Source organism: Xyrauchen texanus, chromosome 27, assembly GCF_025860055.1.
Source record: "Xyrauchen texanus isolate HMW12.3.18 chromosome 27, RBS_HiC_50CHRs, whole genome shotgun sequence".
NCBI lineage: Eukaryota > Metazoa > Chordata > Actinopteri > Cypriniformes > Catostomidae > Xyrauchen > Xyrauchen texanus.
Window position 1 is genome coordinate 25,970,361 of NC_068302.1, and position 15,383 is coordinate 25,985,743.

Consider the following 15,383-nt stretch of genomic DNA (forward strand, 5'->3'; position numbering starts at 1 on the left):
TTTTATGATGGTTATATATGCTTTTTGGAAAATTTGGCACTCCTTCACTTGAATGGACCTACAGACCTGAAATATTCATCTAAAAATCCTTGTTTGTGTTCTGCTGAAGACAGAAAGTCATACACATCAGGGATGGTATGAGAGTGAGTAAATGATGAGAGTTTTCATTTTTGGGTGAACTATTCCTTTAACAGCCCCTGGTCACCATCTACTTGTATTTTATTGAAGAGAGCAGTGTGAATATTCTTCAAAACATTTTTTTTTTCATTTTCAATAAAGTTACATGGTTCAGAATGGCATGAGGGTGAGTAAACGATGACAGAATTTTCATTTTAGGTGGAATAAAGCTTACAAGTACTATGGACTACTTTTAGGATGTTTTTATGGTGCTATTTAATCCTTTTTGGTGCTTAAACACTAGTTACCATCCACTTTCACTCTATGGAAGAGAGCAGTGTAAAAATTCCTCTCAACTTTTACTTCTGTGTTCCACAGAAGAAAGAAAGTTACACAGGTTTTGAACAACATAAATGCGAGTAAATGATGATAGAATTTTCATTCTGGGGTGAACTATCTCTTTAAATTAAAAATACATTAATATTTTTTTAAAGAGGCTTATTAAACTAAGATGTATTAGTTTTCATTTAAGATACAATGCCAAACACCAAGACTTTGTGATTGTGGGAAAGAGCACGGTTACAATGAAATGTGAGGCTGAACAAAAGCCTGCGCCGTGAGGGCACAAAAGCAGAGGGCGAGGAATCATGGGTGTGTTTCTATCTAGCTGGAATGGATGTGTTCCTATCTAGCTGGAAGACAAAACAGAGAACCACAGGGGAGCAGATGCAGCGGATTTATTTACTCACCACCTTTCAACTGCAGCATCAGTCACACATGTCACACAAATATGTGTGTGCACGTGTGTGAATGTGTTAAAAATATAAAAATAAAACAAGAGTACCTTAGCATATCTGAGGAAAAACACGAGGCATAAAAATATTATTGAATTGCAATTCAAATCAACCGGGGAATTTAGTGGGACAACTTACCCTTGTGTCTACTAGGCTATAATTCAGCCACTCAGTTATTAATTGTTATGTAAGTATCATCAGAATACTATATAAAATGTCTTTGTCTTTCATACCAGCAGCTTTGAAGATGCTTAATGTCTTTGCCTGCACTGTTACAGAATTACCACTCCCAAAACCATGCGCGCACGCACGCGCGCACACACACACACACACACGCACAGATGCCCTCTTCTGGTCAGGCTGGAGCTTTGTCACTCAAAGTGAAATTCTGAATATTTCTTATTTTCTAATATAAACACAATATTGTATTTCAATAAAAACTGTATTTATTTTCTCTGAATTTTAATCCAAAGGGAGTTTTTGTATAGCACAAAATATAGAAATAAGGTAATAATGCACAGTTTACACCAATGAAAAATAAAAGCCTTACTGTCTGCATAAATAATTGCAAAGACAATAGTTGTTGATAAGTGTTACAAAGACAACTGTCAAGACAGTAATTTAAAACATATTTTAGGTAAGACTAATTATAGATTTTTGTTCAGATATATATAGATTGGATACAAAAATGGATATTGACAAAATTATATGTAACTGAACAGTCTCAAATGATAGAAGTTTTCTCTTTTAATCTGTGGTTTTCATCGATACATCTGAGGTCACATGGGTTGGAGAATGGGAGAAAGGTGTCAGCCATTTCAAAGTACAGTCCCTGCAAAACATTCCATGAGAACATTTATATTTACCTTTAATCATTGGAAATGCTGTAGCCCACCTACTTGGAGAAAATTAAGTAAACTGTGTAGGAGCCAGAGGCCAGGGATTGTTAAAGTCAGTAAAGCCAGTTCTAAACACAAAATCACTGACTTTCCAAAACAATGTACCAAATAACCTTTGTTGTGAATTTGATTTATATGCTTAATTTGACCATCCTGATATTCTCAATGTGTATGAGGGAAGAACATAAAATGACCTGTTGATTTTCTGTCCTTTCCTCTTTTGAAACTTTTCCTCATCCACTGTCCAAACCGCCCCCGTCCTCCCATCCACCCGCACAAAGCATTTATGAAGACTCAGATTGTGTCGCACAGCATTCTGTTAAAAAGTTTTAAATGTTAATGAAACAGAATATAATTTTATATTCAGAATTAAGATTCCATGAAATACAAGTGTTGAAATGATTCATCATGTCCTCATCATGTCAACACTGTCACCATGTGGTCATAAATATAATGTCCTAAATTTCCCATTTGTGTCAGATCACCTTCAGTACATTCAGATCTAAATCTTTTCAAGCTTGGACCTATATATATATGTATATATATATTAGCAAATGAAGCTGTAGCTGAGTCAACTGTCCAGTACCTTCCATGTAGGAGAGTTATGACGGAAGTAGTAGAACATTCGTGCGAACCAATTGTAAATCTCGTTTAGCATCCGTTGTTTTTCTGGAGCTTCAAGTATTGACTGTTGAAATTAACAGAAAATAAACTTCTCAAAAACACTTTTAATGAGGAATATATTCACATTTTTATATGTTTCAAAGGAAAATTCTTAATTGCTGCAGAATTGCAGGTGTAATCCAGAATTCTACATAAATTGTTCTGTATGAATTAGGAAGAATAACAATTATAGTGGAAATGCATTTATGGGAACAACCAAAAAATAAACATTCATGTAAGAGTTTTATATTCTTACATGAATGTTTTGTTGCAGTACATACAGTGCATTAAGTATTCAGACCCCTCCATTTTTTTACATTTTGTTATGTTGCAGCCTTATGTAAAAATGCTTGAAAGTATTTTTTTTTCTCACATCAATCTACATGCCATACTCCATAATGACAAAGCAAAAACCAGATTTTCAATAACTTTGCAAATGTATTAAATAGAAAAAAATGAAATAACACATTGACATAAGTATCCAGATCCTTTTATATGACACTTGAAATTTAGCTTAGGTGCATCCCATTTCTGTCTTTGAGATGTTTCTACACAGGTTGGAGTCCACCTGTGGCAAATTCAATTGATTGAAAATGATTTGGAAAGGCACACACCTGTCTATATAAGGTCTCACAGCTGAAAATGCATATCAGAGCAAAAACCAAGCCATGAGATTAAAGGAACTGCCTGCAGAACTCAGAGACAGGATTGTGTCGAGGCACAGATCTGGGGAAGGCTACAAACAAATTTTGGCTGAATTGAAGGTTCCCAAGAGCACAGTGGCCTCCATAATTCTTAAGTCAAAGAAGTTTGGAACAACCAGGACTCTTCCTAGAGCTGGTCCACCAAAAAAGCACCAAAAGGACTCACAGACTGTGAGAAACAAGATTCTCTGGTCTGATGACACAAATATTTAACTGTTTGGCCTCAATTCCAAGCATCAGGTCTGGAGGAAAAAAGGCACTGTTCATCACCTGCACAATATCATCCCAATTGTGAAGCATAATGGTGGTAGTATCATGCTGTAGGGGTGTTTTTCAGTGGCAGGGACTGGAGGACTGTCAGTGTTGAAGGAAAGCTGAACACAGCAAAATACAGAGATATCCTTTATGAAAACCTGGTCCAGAGCACTCAGGACCTCAGACTGGGCCAAAGGTTCACCTTCTAACAGTACAATGACCCTAAGCACACAGCCAATTCAACACAAGAATGACTTAGGGACAACTCTGTAAATGTCCTTGAGTGGCCCAGACAGAGCCCGCACCTGAACCCAATCGAACATCTCTGGAGAGACCTGAAAATGGCTCTCCACAGATGGCCCCCCATCAAACCTGACAGAGCTTGAGAGGATCTGCAGAGAAGAATGGCAGAAAATCCCCAAATCCAGGTTTTCAAATCATACCCAAAAAGACTTGAGGCTGTAATCGTTGCCAAAGGTGCTTCAGCTAAGTACTGAGTTAAGGGTCTGTATGTCAATGTGATATTTCATTTTTTTTTTCTTATCAAAAACTTTTTTGCTTTGTCATTATGGGGTATGGAGTGTAGATTGATGTAAAAAATAAATAATTTAAAGCATTTTAGCATAAGGCTGCAACATAACATCATGTGAAAAAAATGAAGGGCTCTGAATACTTTCTGAATGCTTATATAGACATTATATTAAGTGTATTTGAACTCTTACAACTCTTCTCTATCGGCACTCATTTGTGTACTCACCCATCTGATTAGGAAAGCATACGTATATGGAGGTCGTATGTTGGCGTATTTGTAGTATTCAATGCTGCTAACAAAATCTGCAAATCATAAGAACAGATGGCTTTGAAGCAGAGCATAACACAATAATTCTTGGAAATTGACTGCAAACACTAATTTTTGCATTGTGGTTTACAGTATGTCACTATGTATTTTGCTGTATGAACAAATTGTACAGCCGAGTAACACAAATGACTCATTTTCTATTAATTATATAAATTACTTACGCAATTGTGGCAGGGCAGAGGGCGGGGCCGGGTCGTGATACTACACACCTGGTCCCGTATTAGGCTAATTATGCCTCCTTGAGGTTTAAAGGCTGACTGCAGAGGGCCGGAGAGATCATTAGCCTTTAAACCTCACAGAGGCATAATTAGCCTAATATGGGACCGGGTGTGTAGTATCACGACCTGGCCCCGCCCTCCGCCCTGCCACAGCAATACACCAAACCTGTAAAATCAATGTTTTATAAAAGAAATCCAGCTGAGACCTGTAAACTACTTTTGGCCCAGAAATAGACTCAGCAAAAAAAGAAACGTCCTCTCTCTTTCAACTGATTTAATTTCAGCAAAATTAACATGTACAAATTTGTATGAACGAAAAAGGTTTAAACAACGAATACATAAACTATGACTAACAGAAATGGAATAATGTGTCCCTGAACAAAGTGGGAGTCAAAATCCCAAAAGTAACAGTCAGTATCTGGTGTGGCCACCAGCTGCATTAAGTACAGCAGTGCATCTACTCCTCAAGGACTGTACCAGTTCCCTATCTGTCACTCACACGATACTGTGTCGATGTAGTGACACTAAGCGTCACTCTTGGGAGCCTCAAACACCTCTGATCTTTGAGAAAAGGCCACTGGGAATTGGCAAGTGGAATTTGCATGCCACTCCCCAGGACATATGGGTATAAAAGGAGCTGGCTCGCAACCACTCATTCAGATTTTTTCTTCGGAACCGAGTGGTGTTGAACAGCAAGTTCCACTGCCATTCCATTCACCTCACAAAGAGAAGTGTATGCTGCTGGATTTACAACGCATTTCAGTGGCTTTCAGTGGCTCTGAAAGAGTATATATTCTTGTTGAAAAGAGTATATTTCCTTCTAAAAGAGTGTGCACTGACGGAAAGTGTCGTTCCGCCACGCTTGCCCAGGCTGCTGTGAGTTTCGGGCTGGAGTGGAGCCCTCCACCCAACCCTGAGCCCTCACGGCTTGATGATTGGTTCCTGGGTTCGGAGCGCTGCTCACGGCCGCACCCTGCCCCGCTCCCATTATTCCCGGAGGTGCATGAAGAATTCACATAGTCATGGCGGGCACCTTTTACTGCCCGGACCCAACTTCTGGGTTCTGCTCTCACTATCCACAACGGTGGGGCGGCCAGGAGGTATATGGAGATTCCTCAGGTGGATAGGGCTGTTACGTGGAGGGCTTTGCCCAGCAGTTCTCAGCGATGAAGAAGCAGACGGAGACCATTCAGGATTCAAATCCTCCCCCAGCACTGTTCAAGGTCCCGCACCCCGTCTGCTCGCTGCTGAGGGCGTCCCCCTGTGGCTGCAACTCAGACAGCTCCGCCACAGCCCGAGCCAGCAGCTCAGCCACGGTGTAGAGCCCCCTTGCATGAAGCTGACAACCCCAGTCTAACGGTTCGACTCTAAGATCCCCAGGAAGGCCCCCAAGTTCCCCTGAGATTGACGACCCAATGAGTAAGAGGCCCACTGAGCTGGTATCCAGACCCCTCCGTCCCCCGGTGGGGGGCCGGGAGGAGAATCCTGTGTTCACTTTTGTTTTGTACTGCAGCCCCTTGCAACCCCCAAGGGGCTGCAGTACCCACATTTAATTGCCCCGATCAGTGACACTTGCCTGTAGTTCGGTCCGGAATACTCTCACGGGTTCTTGAGACCCCGACCTGGCTATGGGTGCTAGGATGCCCTGTACCTTGGTAGCTGCTCCACATGTGCTGGTTACCTGTGGTAGCCCCTTGTGGTATTTTCTACGGCATGGTTTCCCTGTTGGTAAATTCACATCTCCCTTGGGCAGAGCTCCCTCTGCCACCAGTCTCTGTGTTTGTCAACCCTCTGGGTAGGACCTACCATGGAGCCTCATCCACATGCGGCTGGCAAGTCTATGTGATATATTTGCCACCCTTCGGGCAGGATGTGGTCCCTCGGGTGTATTTCCCTCCTGGGAAATTACACCTTCCCTGACGCAAATACATTTGGCCTCATCCAAAATTTTTTTTCCGCTCTGGTGCAGCCTTTTTCCATTGTAGATATTGTAGGGGTGTGAGGGACTGTGTGACATTCTTGGGCCGTTGGGGGAGGCTACATGCAGACTGGATGCACCTGCTATTAGGCATGCAGTGGCTTGCTTGCACCTGCACTGGCAGTCCACGTAACACAGAGTAGCTAGTTGAGACGTTTTGTATAGGGACCCCTAGTGTCACTACATCGACACAACGTTGAGTGAGTGACAGATAGGGAATGTCTTGGTTACTGTTGTAACCTCTGTTCCCTGATGGAGGGAATGAGACTTTGAGTCCCTCTTGCCACAACGCTGTACTACCCGCTGAAATGGCTGGGACCCTGTCTCGGCTCCTCAGCACAAAGCCTGAATGAGTGGTTGCGAGCCAGCTCCTTTTATACCCGTATGTCCGGGGGAGTGGCATGCAAATTCCAGCTATCCTTTCTGTCTCCCTGTAGCACTGTCATAGGCATCTCACATTATGGACATTGCAGTTTATTGCCCTGACCACATCTGCAGTCCTCATATGCAGCATGCCTAAGGCACGTTCACGCAGATGAGATTGGGAATCTTTATTTTGGTGTTTTTCAGAGTCAGCAGAAAGGTCTCTTTAGTAAGTTTTAATAACTGTGACCTTAATTCCCTACCGTTTGTAAGCTGTTAGTGTCTTAACGAGCATCCCACAGGTGCATGTTAATTAATTGTTTATGGTTCATTGAACAAGAATTGAAAACATTGTTTAAACCCTTTACAATAAAGATCTATAACGATATTTGATTTTTACAAAATTATCTTTAAAATACAGTGTCCTGAAAAAGGGATATTTATTGTTTGCTGAGTTTAGGTAACCTTTGTGTTCTACAGGCATGCCAAGTGTGGCAACAGAAAATAAGCAATCTAACAAGTTCAACTGCAGTGATAGTGGTAGACCACCCACATACTACTGTCTGGCCAACAACAAAAGAGAAAGGAAATAAACAGATGGGTGTGCCTTTCACACTGTAAACAATGTTGTATTATAACCTTTATCCATCTATTTTTTTTTAAACTCTAACTCATCTGCATTTCATCCATGAGTTCCATTTCAGTTAATTTTGGATTGGATTATTTATGTTTGCCACAAAAAAGAAAATTCTGTCAGTTTTTATTCACCCTCATGACATTGTCCTCCCACAAAGCTATCATATGTCTTCAGAAGACTTGAAATACAGTGCACGAGTCATATGAACTACTTTTAAAGTGTTTTAAATTAATGGTGTTTGTTTTTTTGTTGTTGACATTTTTGGATTGTGGTCACTATCTGGTGTTTTGGTAGGAAAAGAAGAGCTTGAAGATTCTTAAAAAATTCCCCTTTTATGATGTGTCATTTTGACATTCTTTAGTTAAAGTGTGTGTTTGGGGCATAGTGTATTTTGGTCTCCCACCCACAGGAAATCTGGTGTTTTAGCAGGTTTTACCTGGCAGCAGGTGAGGTGGGGGTGTGTGCCAGTGTTCCTGTCGCACTGGTGTTTCACTTGGTCTCTCTGTCCTGCCATCTGGCTCCCGCAACGGGGGCAAATTTAGTGCCAGCGGCCTCCACCATCCTGGAGCTGCTCCCTAATGGAGAACACACAGGTCAGCCTTTCATGTAAGAGAGGTTTCATCAAGCACGACTATGGATTTGAACAAATATCTCAAATCAATTAACCAATAAAGTATATTTAAGCCATAAGGTACAAGAGACCATGATATACTGTGAATATAGTCATGGCTAAATGGCACTACAACACCTTGAGCTTTGACTATATTCAGAATATAAAACAGTCCTAAGTGCCTTATTGGCATTTATACAGCAGTTACATAATAAATACATTCATAATAAATATATTGAGGACACATTTTTTATTTTTAAATTTTTATTTTATAAAGCAAATTTATTAAGGTCCAATTTTCCACCCTGACATAACCGAATGTAGCTATGCTACAAAATGGTACAGTGCCATGGCTATTACTATATTGTGGATTTTAGCACCACCATATTGCCTACTCATTCTCCAGGGTCACAACTATCAACTTTAGACAAGTTCCCTTACTGAAAAGTAAGCTGGTTTTCAGCTTAGCCAAGTGGTCTCCCAGTGTGACCAGATAACAATTACATGAAACCCCTCTAAAACCAGCCAACATACCAGCCTGGGAGACCAGCTAAGACCAAAAAAACAGCTATTATATAAAGGAAATAACATGTTCACTGTGAGAACGTATATTTCCTAAACCTATACAGGCATTGTTTTAAAGAGTAATCTGAACAGTCTTACGGTGCGTGTTGAGATGCACTCAAACAGCCGAAGGTGGAGCTGCATGGCATGAAGTCTCTGCTTCTCCAGAATGAGCTGAAACATCACATATAGTATTTTTGCACACAAGAGCCAGTCTATCAAGACATCTGATTGTTTTGGGTTCACACTCTTGCTTAATGACTCAAAACCATTGAAACTGTGAATCACTTTCTTATTGCTCATTCATTATGACTGAAGGGGAACAATAATGCACAAAACGTGGCTCATGCATGCTGTATTCAAGAGATTGTATCACTGACGTCTTTGTACCTGATTTTCCATGTGTTGTACCAGGTCTTGCTGAACACGCCACTGTGCTATAGTTTTCTCACCTGTGCTGTGGTCTCGATACAGGTGTCTAGACAGTGTGAGAATTAAATGTTTTCTGCTAATGATGACTCAACTTCAAAATTATCCAAACAAATGATTAGTTCTGACAACAGTGGCTTTCTGGTGAACTGGTTGTTTACATTTACATTTTAAGGTTATATAGTTAACACAAAAATGAAAATTCTATCATCATTTACATCATTACCCAAATTCTTTTTTTCCGGGAAACACAAAAGGAGATGTTATGCAGAGTGTTAGCTTTAGTCAATATGTTATTTTCTTATCTTTTTTTTTCCCAAACAATGAAAGTGAATAGTGACTGAGTCTGAACATTTTCCCTTAACATCTCTTTTTATGTTGCACAGAAGAAAGAAATTCATTTGGTTTTGGAACAACATGGAACACAGAAAACCTACGGTACCTCAAAAAACATTGATATCCTTGAAAGACTTCGTCACAGCCAGGCCAACGACATTGTCCATTTATAAATAGAGAGCTGGAATTCTCAATCTCTGACTGGCCCTGCCTGAGAAGGACACATATAGGACTTCTACTGTACTTAATGAAAATGTTATACGCTTAATCAATATATTTGCAGTAGTACAGAGATTCTCACCTGTGTGAGTGAAAGCTGGGAAAATGTTTCCTGGGCTGGCTTGATCCAGGAACAGCTTGGATTGAATTCTGGGCACTGCGACTTGCATCTTTTCTTTTGTTCATGGCTGTTGGGTTGCTCTCGCTTGCTAAGGAATGAGGCAAAGCCGAGCACATACCTGAGTACTTTAAATTAAAGTAAGGACAGGACCCTCCAAAATGACCATTACAGAGGACTACAGGATACTTTCTGGAAATAATGCCATGAATGATCCCATGATGATTCTCTTTAAAAGCCATGAGCTTAAAGGTATAGTTCACCCATCTATACCTATATATTCTTTTAGAAGAATATATCAGCTCTGTTGTTCCTTACAATGCAAGATAATGGTGACCAGACCTTTGAAATTCCAAAGATCACATAAAAACTAAATAAAATTAATCCACATAACTCCAGGGGTTAAATCCATGTCTTCAGAAGCGATATGATAGGTGTGGGTGAGAAACAGTCATTATCTTTGTTACTATAAATCTCTACTTTCAATTTCACATGCTTTCACATTTTGAAAGTGAACATGGAGATTTCTTTTAAAAAGGACTTAAATATTGATCTGTTTCTCACCCACACCTATCATATCGCTTCTGAAGACATAGATTTATACACTGGAGTTATATGGATACATTGTATGTTGTTTTTATGTGATCTTTGGAGCATCAAATGTCTGGTCACAGTTACCTTGCATTGTAAGGACCAACAGATATTTTCTAAAAATCTTTGTTTTGTGTTTGGCAGAAGAAAGAAAGTCATACACATCTGAGATGGTATGAGGGTGAGTAAATGATGAATGAATTTTCATTTTTGGGTGAACTATACCTTTAAGAACTCATATATACAATTTTGTTTATATAATATTAAATATTTCTGTAGTTCGTTTGTTAATGTAATCTTGTGTTGAAGTGGTAAGGGTCTTTGGTTTGCTGTCCTTATACCGGAATTTACTTATTAAGTTAAATTATGAATCTTGAGAATGTGTGGAGATGGGGTGGAGGTGAGATGTCAGGAGAGTTGTTACAGGAAGCAGGTAAGCAGCAGCTTATATACTCCTTCTCATGGGCTGTGATTTGTCAGGTTAAAATTAACATGCTCCTCCTGAACATCTGTTAATTAACTCCATTATGCTTCTGGTGATGTGGAAGTAAGTTTAAAAATAACACTTTGTGTCTATTTCCCATCATAAATCCCTTCTTAACCACTTTAAAGTGGTAATGTTTTTGGTTGCAGTAGCTGTACTGTACATACACATTTTAAAAATGTTTTGCTCCATAGAGGATGCACATATATAGAATATAATGACAGATAATGATAGACAATGATAGATAATAATGATTTAATGATCAGATGATTTGACCAGTTTGACTATAGGGAACAATGTTAAGTTCATATTTCATTGGAGCACAAACCCTGAAGCAGGAAAGCCGTAGAACGGAGTACGGTTGGCCTGATCTGGCCAACACAAGAATTCTGAAACACCAGCTGAAGAAAATGCATCTGTTCCTCATCACCAGCTCCCTGCACACACACACACACACACACACACACACACATGCACGCACGCACGCACGCACGCACGCACGCACGCACACACACACACACACACACACACACACACAGAGAGAGAGAGAAAGAAATAATGTCAACACCCACTTCACAATAAAGACTATTCATTAACTAAGAGTTAATTTTGGTAATATAGGTTCAGTATCTATTAATTTAATAATCTATGTGGTGTAACAGAGGATGCTGAGCTGATGGAAGAGGTAGAATAGTTGAACTGGACTGTTGCCTCCATCTGAGGTATACTATGCAGCATAAGTACACCATTTCCAAAAAATTAAGAACAAATCCATTATATTGCATTTTAATTACAATAATGATAAAAAAGGACTATACATAAAATAATTTCTCTAAAGAAAATGCAATGTGCAAGCACCCCACTAAGGGATGGCTTTCTTCTATAAAGCATTGACACAGGAAGTACCACAGAATAAAAGCTCATACAATGTACCTGAGAAGAAAGGTGTTGCTCATGCTGTGGTGAAGAACATTCATTCAGCAGGGGAGATGCATCATGCTCTTCTTTTAGTGTCAGCTGTCGTTCATGTTCTCTCCCACGCACTTTCTTATCACTTTCTTTCTCAGTCTTCGGCATTCCTGAAGTACAGAGTTTGACCAAAAGTTTTGTTTATATCAGTGGATTTTAATATGGTTAACCTAGTCTCATGAATTTACAGTATGCTTTAATTCATTAAAATTAAACAGAAAACAGTCAAACAAAATGTTGGAAATGTATAAGAAAACTGCAAAGAGTGCAAAACATAAGTGTAGGGGACACTGGACTGTAAGAATGTTTACATTTTCCTTCATAATTCACAGAATACTACAAATCTGCACGTCATCTATATATGTGTCAAATGTAATAGTACCAGTAAAAATATTTATATTGAGTTAGAATAATTTGATACAAAAAAGTCAGTGTTGTCATCACCTTACAGGTGGTTCAAATTAAGTTTTATATTACTGAAAATCTTTCCTTTTTTCCTTTTTATATGGTAGTAAATATTTTAATACCATAAAAAGTATTGAATAATAATATGCATTTAAAGCAAATGTCTTAATGGGTGCTGTAAAATTAAATCTATATACTACATATACTAAAATATATTTATAAGCTGATGAGCAAATAACAGCCTTCTGCCACTTAATATAATTCAATAATTTTCATTAAAGTAATTAAATATTAAAAATTAATTAAAACAAATCATAACTACTATTACATACAATTGTTGTGTGGTAGTTATGGTACCCGTTAAAATGTTAGTATCTGTCTTTCAACCAACTAACATCCAAGAGATCAAATAGAGTAAGTTGCATGCAAGGAATGTGAGATCCTGGAACACAGACCATCTCACATGGGGTTTTCCCTGAAGGTGAGCAGAGAGGGTAAAAAAAACAAACAAAAACAAAAAAAAAAACAGGAAAGAGAGCACGAATGCAAGGTGATTGACACACTGCTGGTATTCAAAGTGAGTCCCTATAACCCTCTGCACCACTATTGTGTTCATATTTTACAGTAGACAAAATTTAAGACATGTCTGACAATATATAATCTTAACTTTCTTTTTTGGTTGAAGTCCCTTTAAAAACCAAAGCGCAAGATCTGCTTTAATGAAAAGCAAATAAGATGTGTGGCATCTATCTGTCTATACAAGACATAAACCACTCCCATCTCTCAGGAAACCACACATACTTTGCATTTTGCAAAAACTTGCATGAAAGCATCAACCCAGGAACAGGATATGGGAAATGAGATAGAGATAGAATGTGGTTGACAATGTTATTGAGTCTGAGTTGAGATCAGAGCATCAATAACGATCAAAGGATTTGTTTTCGTGTACTCCTCCGCACTGTTAAAGAACATTAAATAAGGCAAACAAAATTAATAAAAGTATAGTTCACGAAAAAAAAAAATCTCTCATAATTTATTCATCCTCATGTTTTTCCAAACTTGTATAATTTTTTTTTTCTTCTGTGGCACACAAAAAGAGATGTTTGGCAGAATTTCAGCCTAAGTCAGCAATTACTTTTTTCCACACAATAAAAGTGAATGGTGGCTGAGGCTAATACTCAACCTAACATCTCCTTTAGTGAGGATGAATAAAATATTAAATCATTTTATATTTGGGTGAAGTATGTCCTACTGAAAATCCTCAATGCCTACAATGTCTGTTATCCTGGTTTTGTGTCTGTTAAATATGCAAGCCAAAAACACACTTTTGATGTTTTGTTTTCTCATGCAATATGCGGTGTGAAGTTTAAACCACACAGTGATGGAATATTACTCACTGCCTCAGTCGTTTGATTCTTTTTCCTCATTTCACATAAGTGAGAGATTTTTCAAAATTCAATCAACTTTCCACAATATCGCCTCATGCATCACAAGACAAAATCTAAGTGAAACTCCATATATGCATCAATTTCTCTCAGCTACTTTCCTTTACCATGTCTACCACATGAAACAAGTTGAAAAACTGAACTTTGTTGGTCTGTGTGAAATTGTGATGTTATTCACAAATATATGGAGACAAAAGCTAAATGACTCATAGTGACCATACTTTGTCTCTTTTGTCTTTTGTCCCACTGTAATATCTGTTGTAAAATGTTTTAATGGTTCAGTATGGGGCATGAAAGAAGTAAACACAAGCTGTTCCAAATACTTAACAACTAAAGTCTTTAAGTGAGATTTCAGTGGCGACATGTTTATGTATCATATTACAATCATTAACTTTGTAACATGGTACAAAAACATACAGATAATTAACAATATGCTGTAGTATATGCAAAGCAGTTAACTGTTTTGAATAAAATATTTTATAATAGTTTTATGATCAGACGGCTTGACTGGAAAGGAGCATACATTTGCATAAATTAAAACCTTTATCTATCATTCATATTTAAACATAACATTTAACATGCAAATAATAAGTCCCAACAAACATGAAGTTTAAAATTGACTCATCCATTTATAAAGTATATATAGATTTCAGGATCCATACACATTTTGGATACTTTGAAATGTCATTATCCAAAGCCATCTCCTCTAAGCCCCAGATAAAATGTCTTGGTTGTTTTAAGCTACCACATTTCAGTAAATGTCAAGCATTACTAAATCAAGCAAATTTCAGAGACAAGCATGTTATATTCATGAGTGTGTTCTTTACCTTGCACCTTTGTAGTCAGCCGTTCTCTTCCTGTGCTGTTCTGGTTAAAAACGAGAGTGAAATAATCTTTACCTGATGAAAAAAACTAAAACAATCTGACAATAAATTGGAGATTAAATCAAAGCATCAAATGCAATGTTGGTTTCTTTAATTCATGGCAAAGGTCATACATCATGGCATGCTCAACTATGCAACTATGTAATGTACACACTTGAAATTGAAGACCATCTAACACACATCAGTCTGCAGGAGTTGATCACAAAAGCAAGAATTTTCCAAAAGGCAATTCATCTCACTTACACAGAATGCTTTATGTTACGACATTTGGCCAATTTAGGCTATGCCACATTGCGATTGAAAATACCTGTTCTAAACAAACATTAAAAAATCTAAGAATTGTCAGGTTTAATAAAGTATTAATCTGTTTGTTATGAATAGTTAAAAATATGAATGAACTGCTTTTCATATTATTACATATAAAGAAACAAACAAACCAAAACATTTAATTGCACGAGATGCAAACATTTTGTGCCTTTCTGAAACCTTAAACACTCATTATTTTGATTAGGTACAACAGTAATAAAATGTATAACAATAATAATAAATAAAAAACAAGACTTGAATGTATATTTTTAACCCTTTGACCTCTCCCTTAAGTGCCATTACATACACATAAGCCTGTGCATCAATGGAGGCGAGCAGTCTTCCAGCAGAGACTTATTAATTACTTACAGCATGGAAAATAGCATGGAAATGTCAGCAATAACTCATCATATAACAAACCCGTTTGGTTGTAGGAAAATTATTCTCATTCACACTTTATCAAAAAGTTCAGTGCCTGTCAAGGAATTCTTGCCAGAGAGCTACAGTGTGTTTAAGACTCACCTGAAGTTGCCACC

General features: G+C 38.1%; 1 protein-coding gene across 1 annotated transcript; it reads right to left on the minus strand.

Moving 5' to 3' along the window:
• Positions 1 to 994: 994 nt before the first annotated feature.
• On the minus strand, positions 995 to 15,383 carry foxp3b (forkhead box P3b). Its single transcript, XM_052094804.1, has 13 exons — positions 15,370 to 15,383; positions 14,485 to 14,524; positions 11,772 to 11,917; positions 11,167 to 11,275; positions 9,728 to 9,854; positions 9,533 to 9,637; positions 9,052 to 9,139; positions 8,761 to 8,835; positions 7,924 to 8,062; positions 4,190 to 4,266; positions 2,397 to 2,498; positions 2,005 to 2,126; positions 995 to 1,743 (listed from the first exon to the last, which is right to left on the minus strand). The coding sequence occupies exons 3-13, from the start codon at positions 11,913 to 11,915 to the stop codon at positions 1,659 to 1,661; spliced, it is 1,173 nt and encodes a 390-aa protein (XP_051950764.1). The 5' UTR covers positions 11,916 to 11,917; positions 14,485 to 14,524; positions 15,370 to 15,383; the 3' UTR covers positions 995 to 1,658.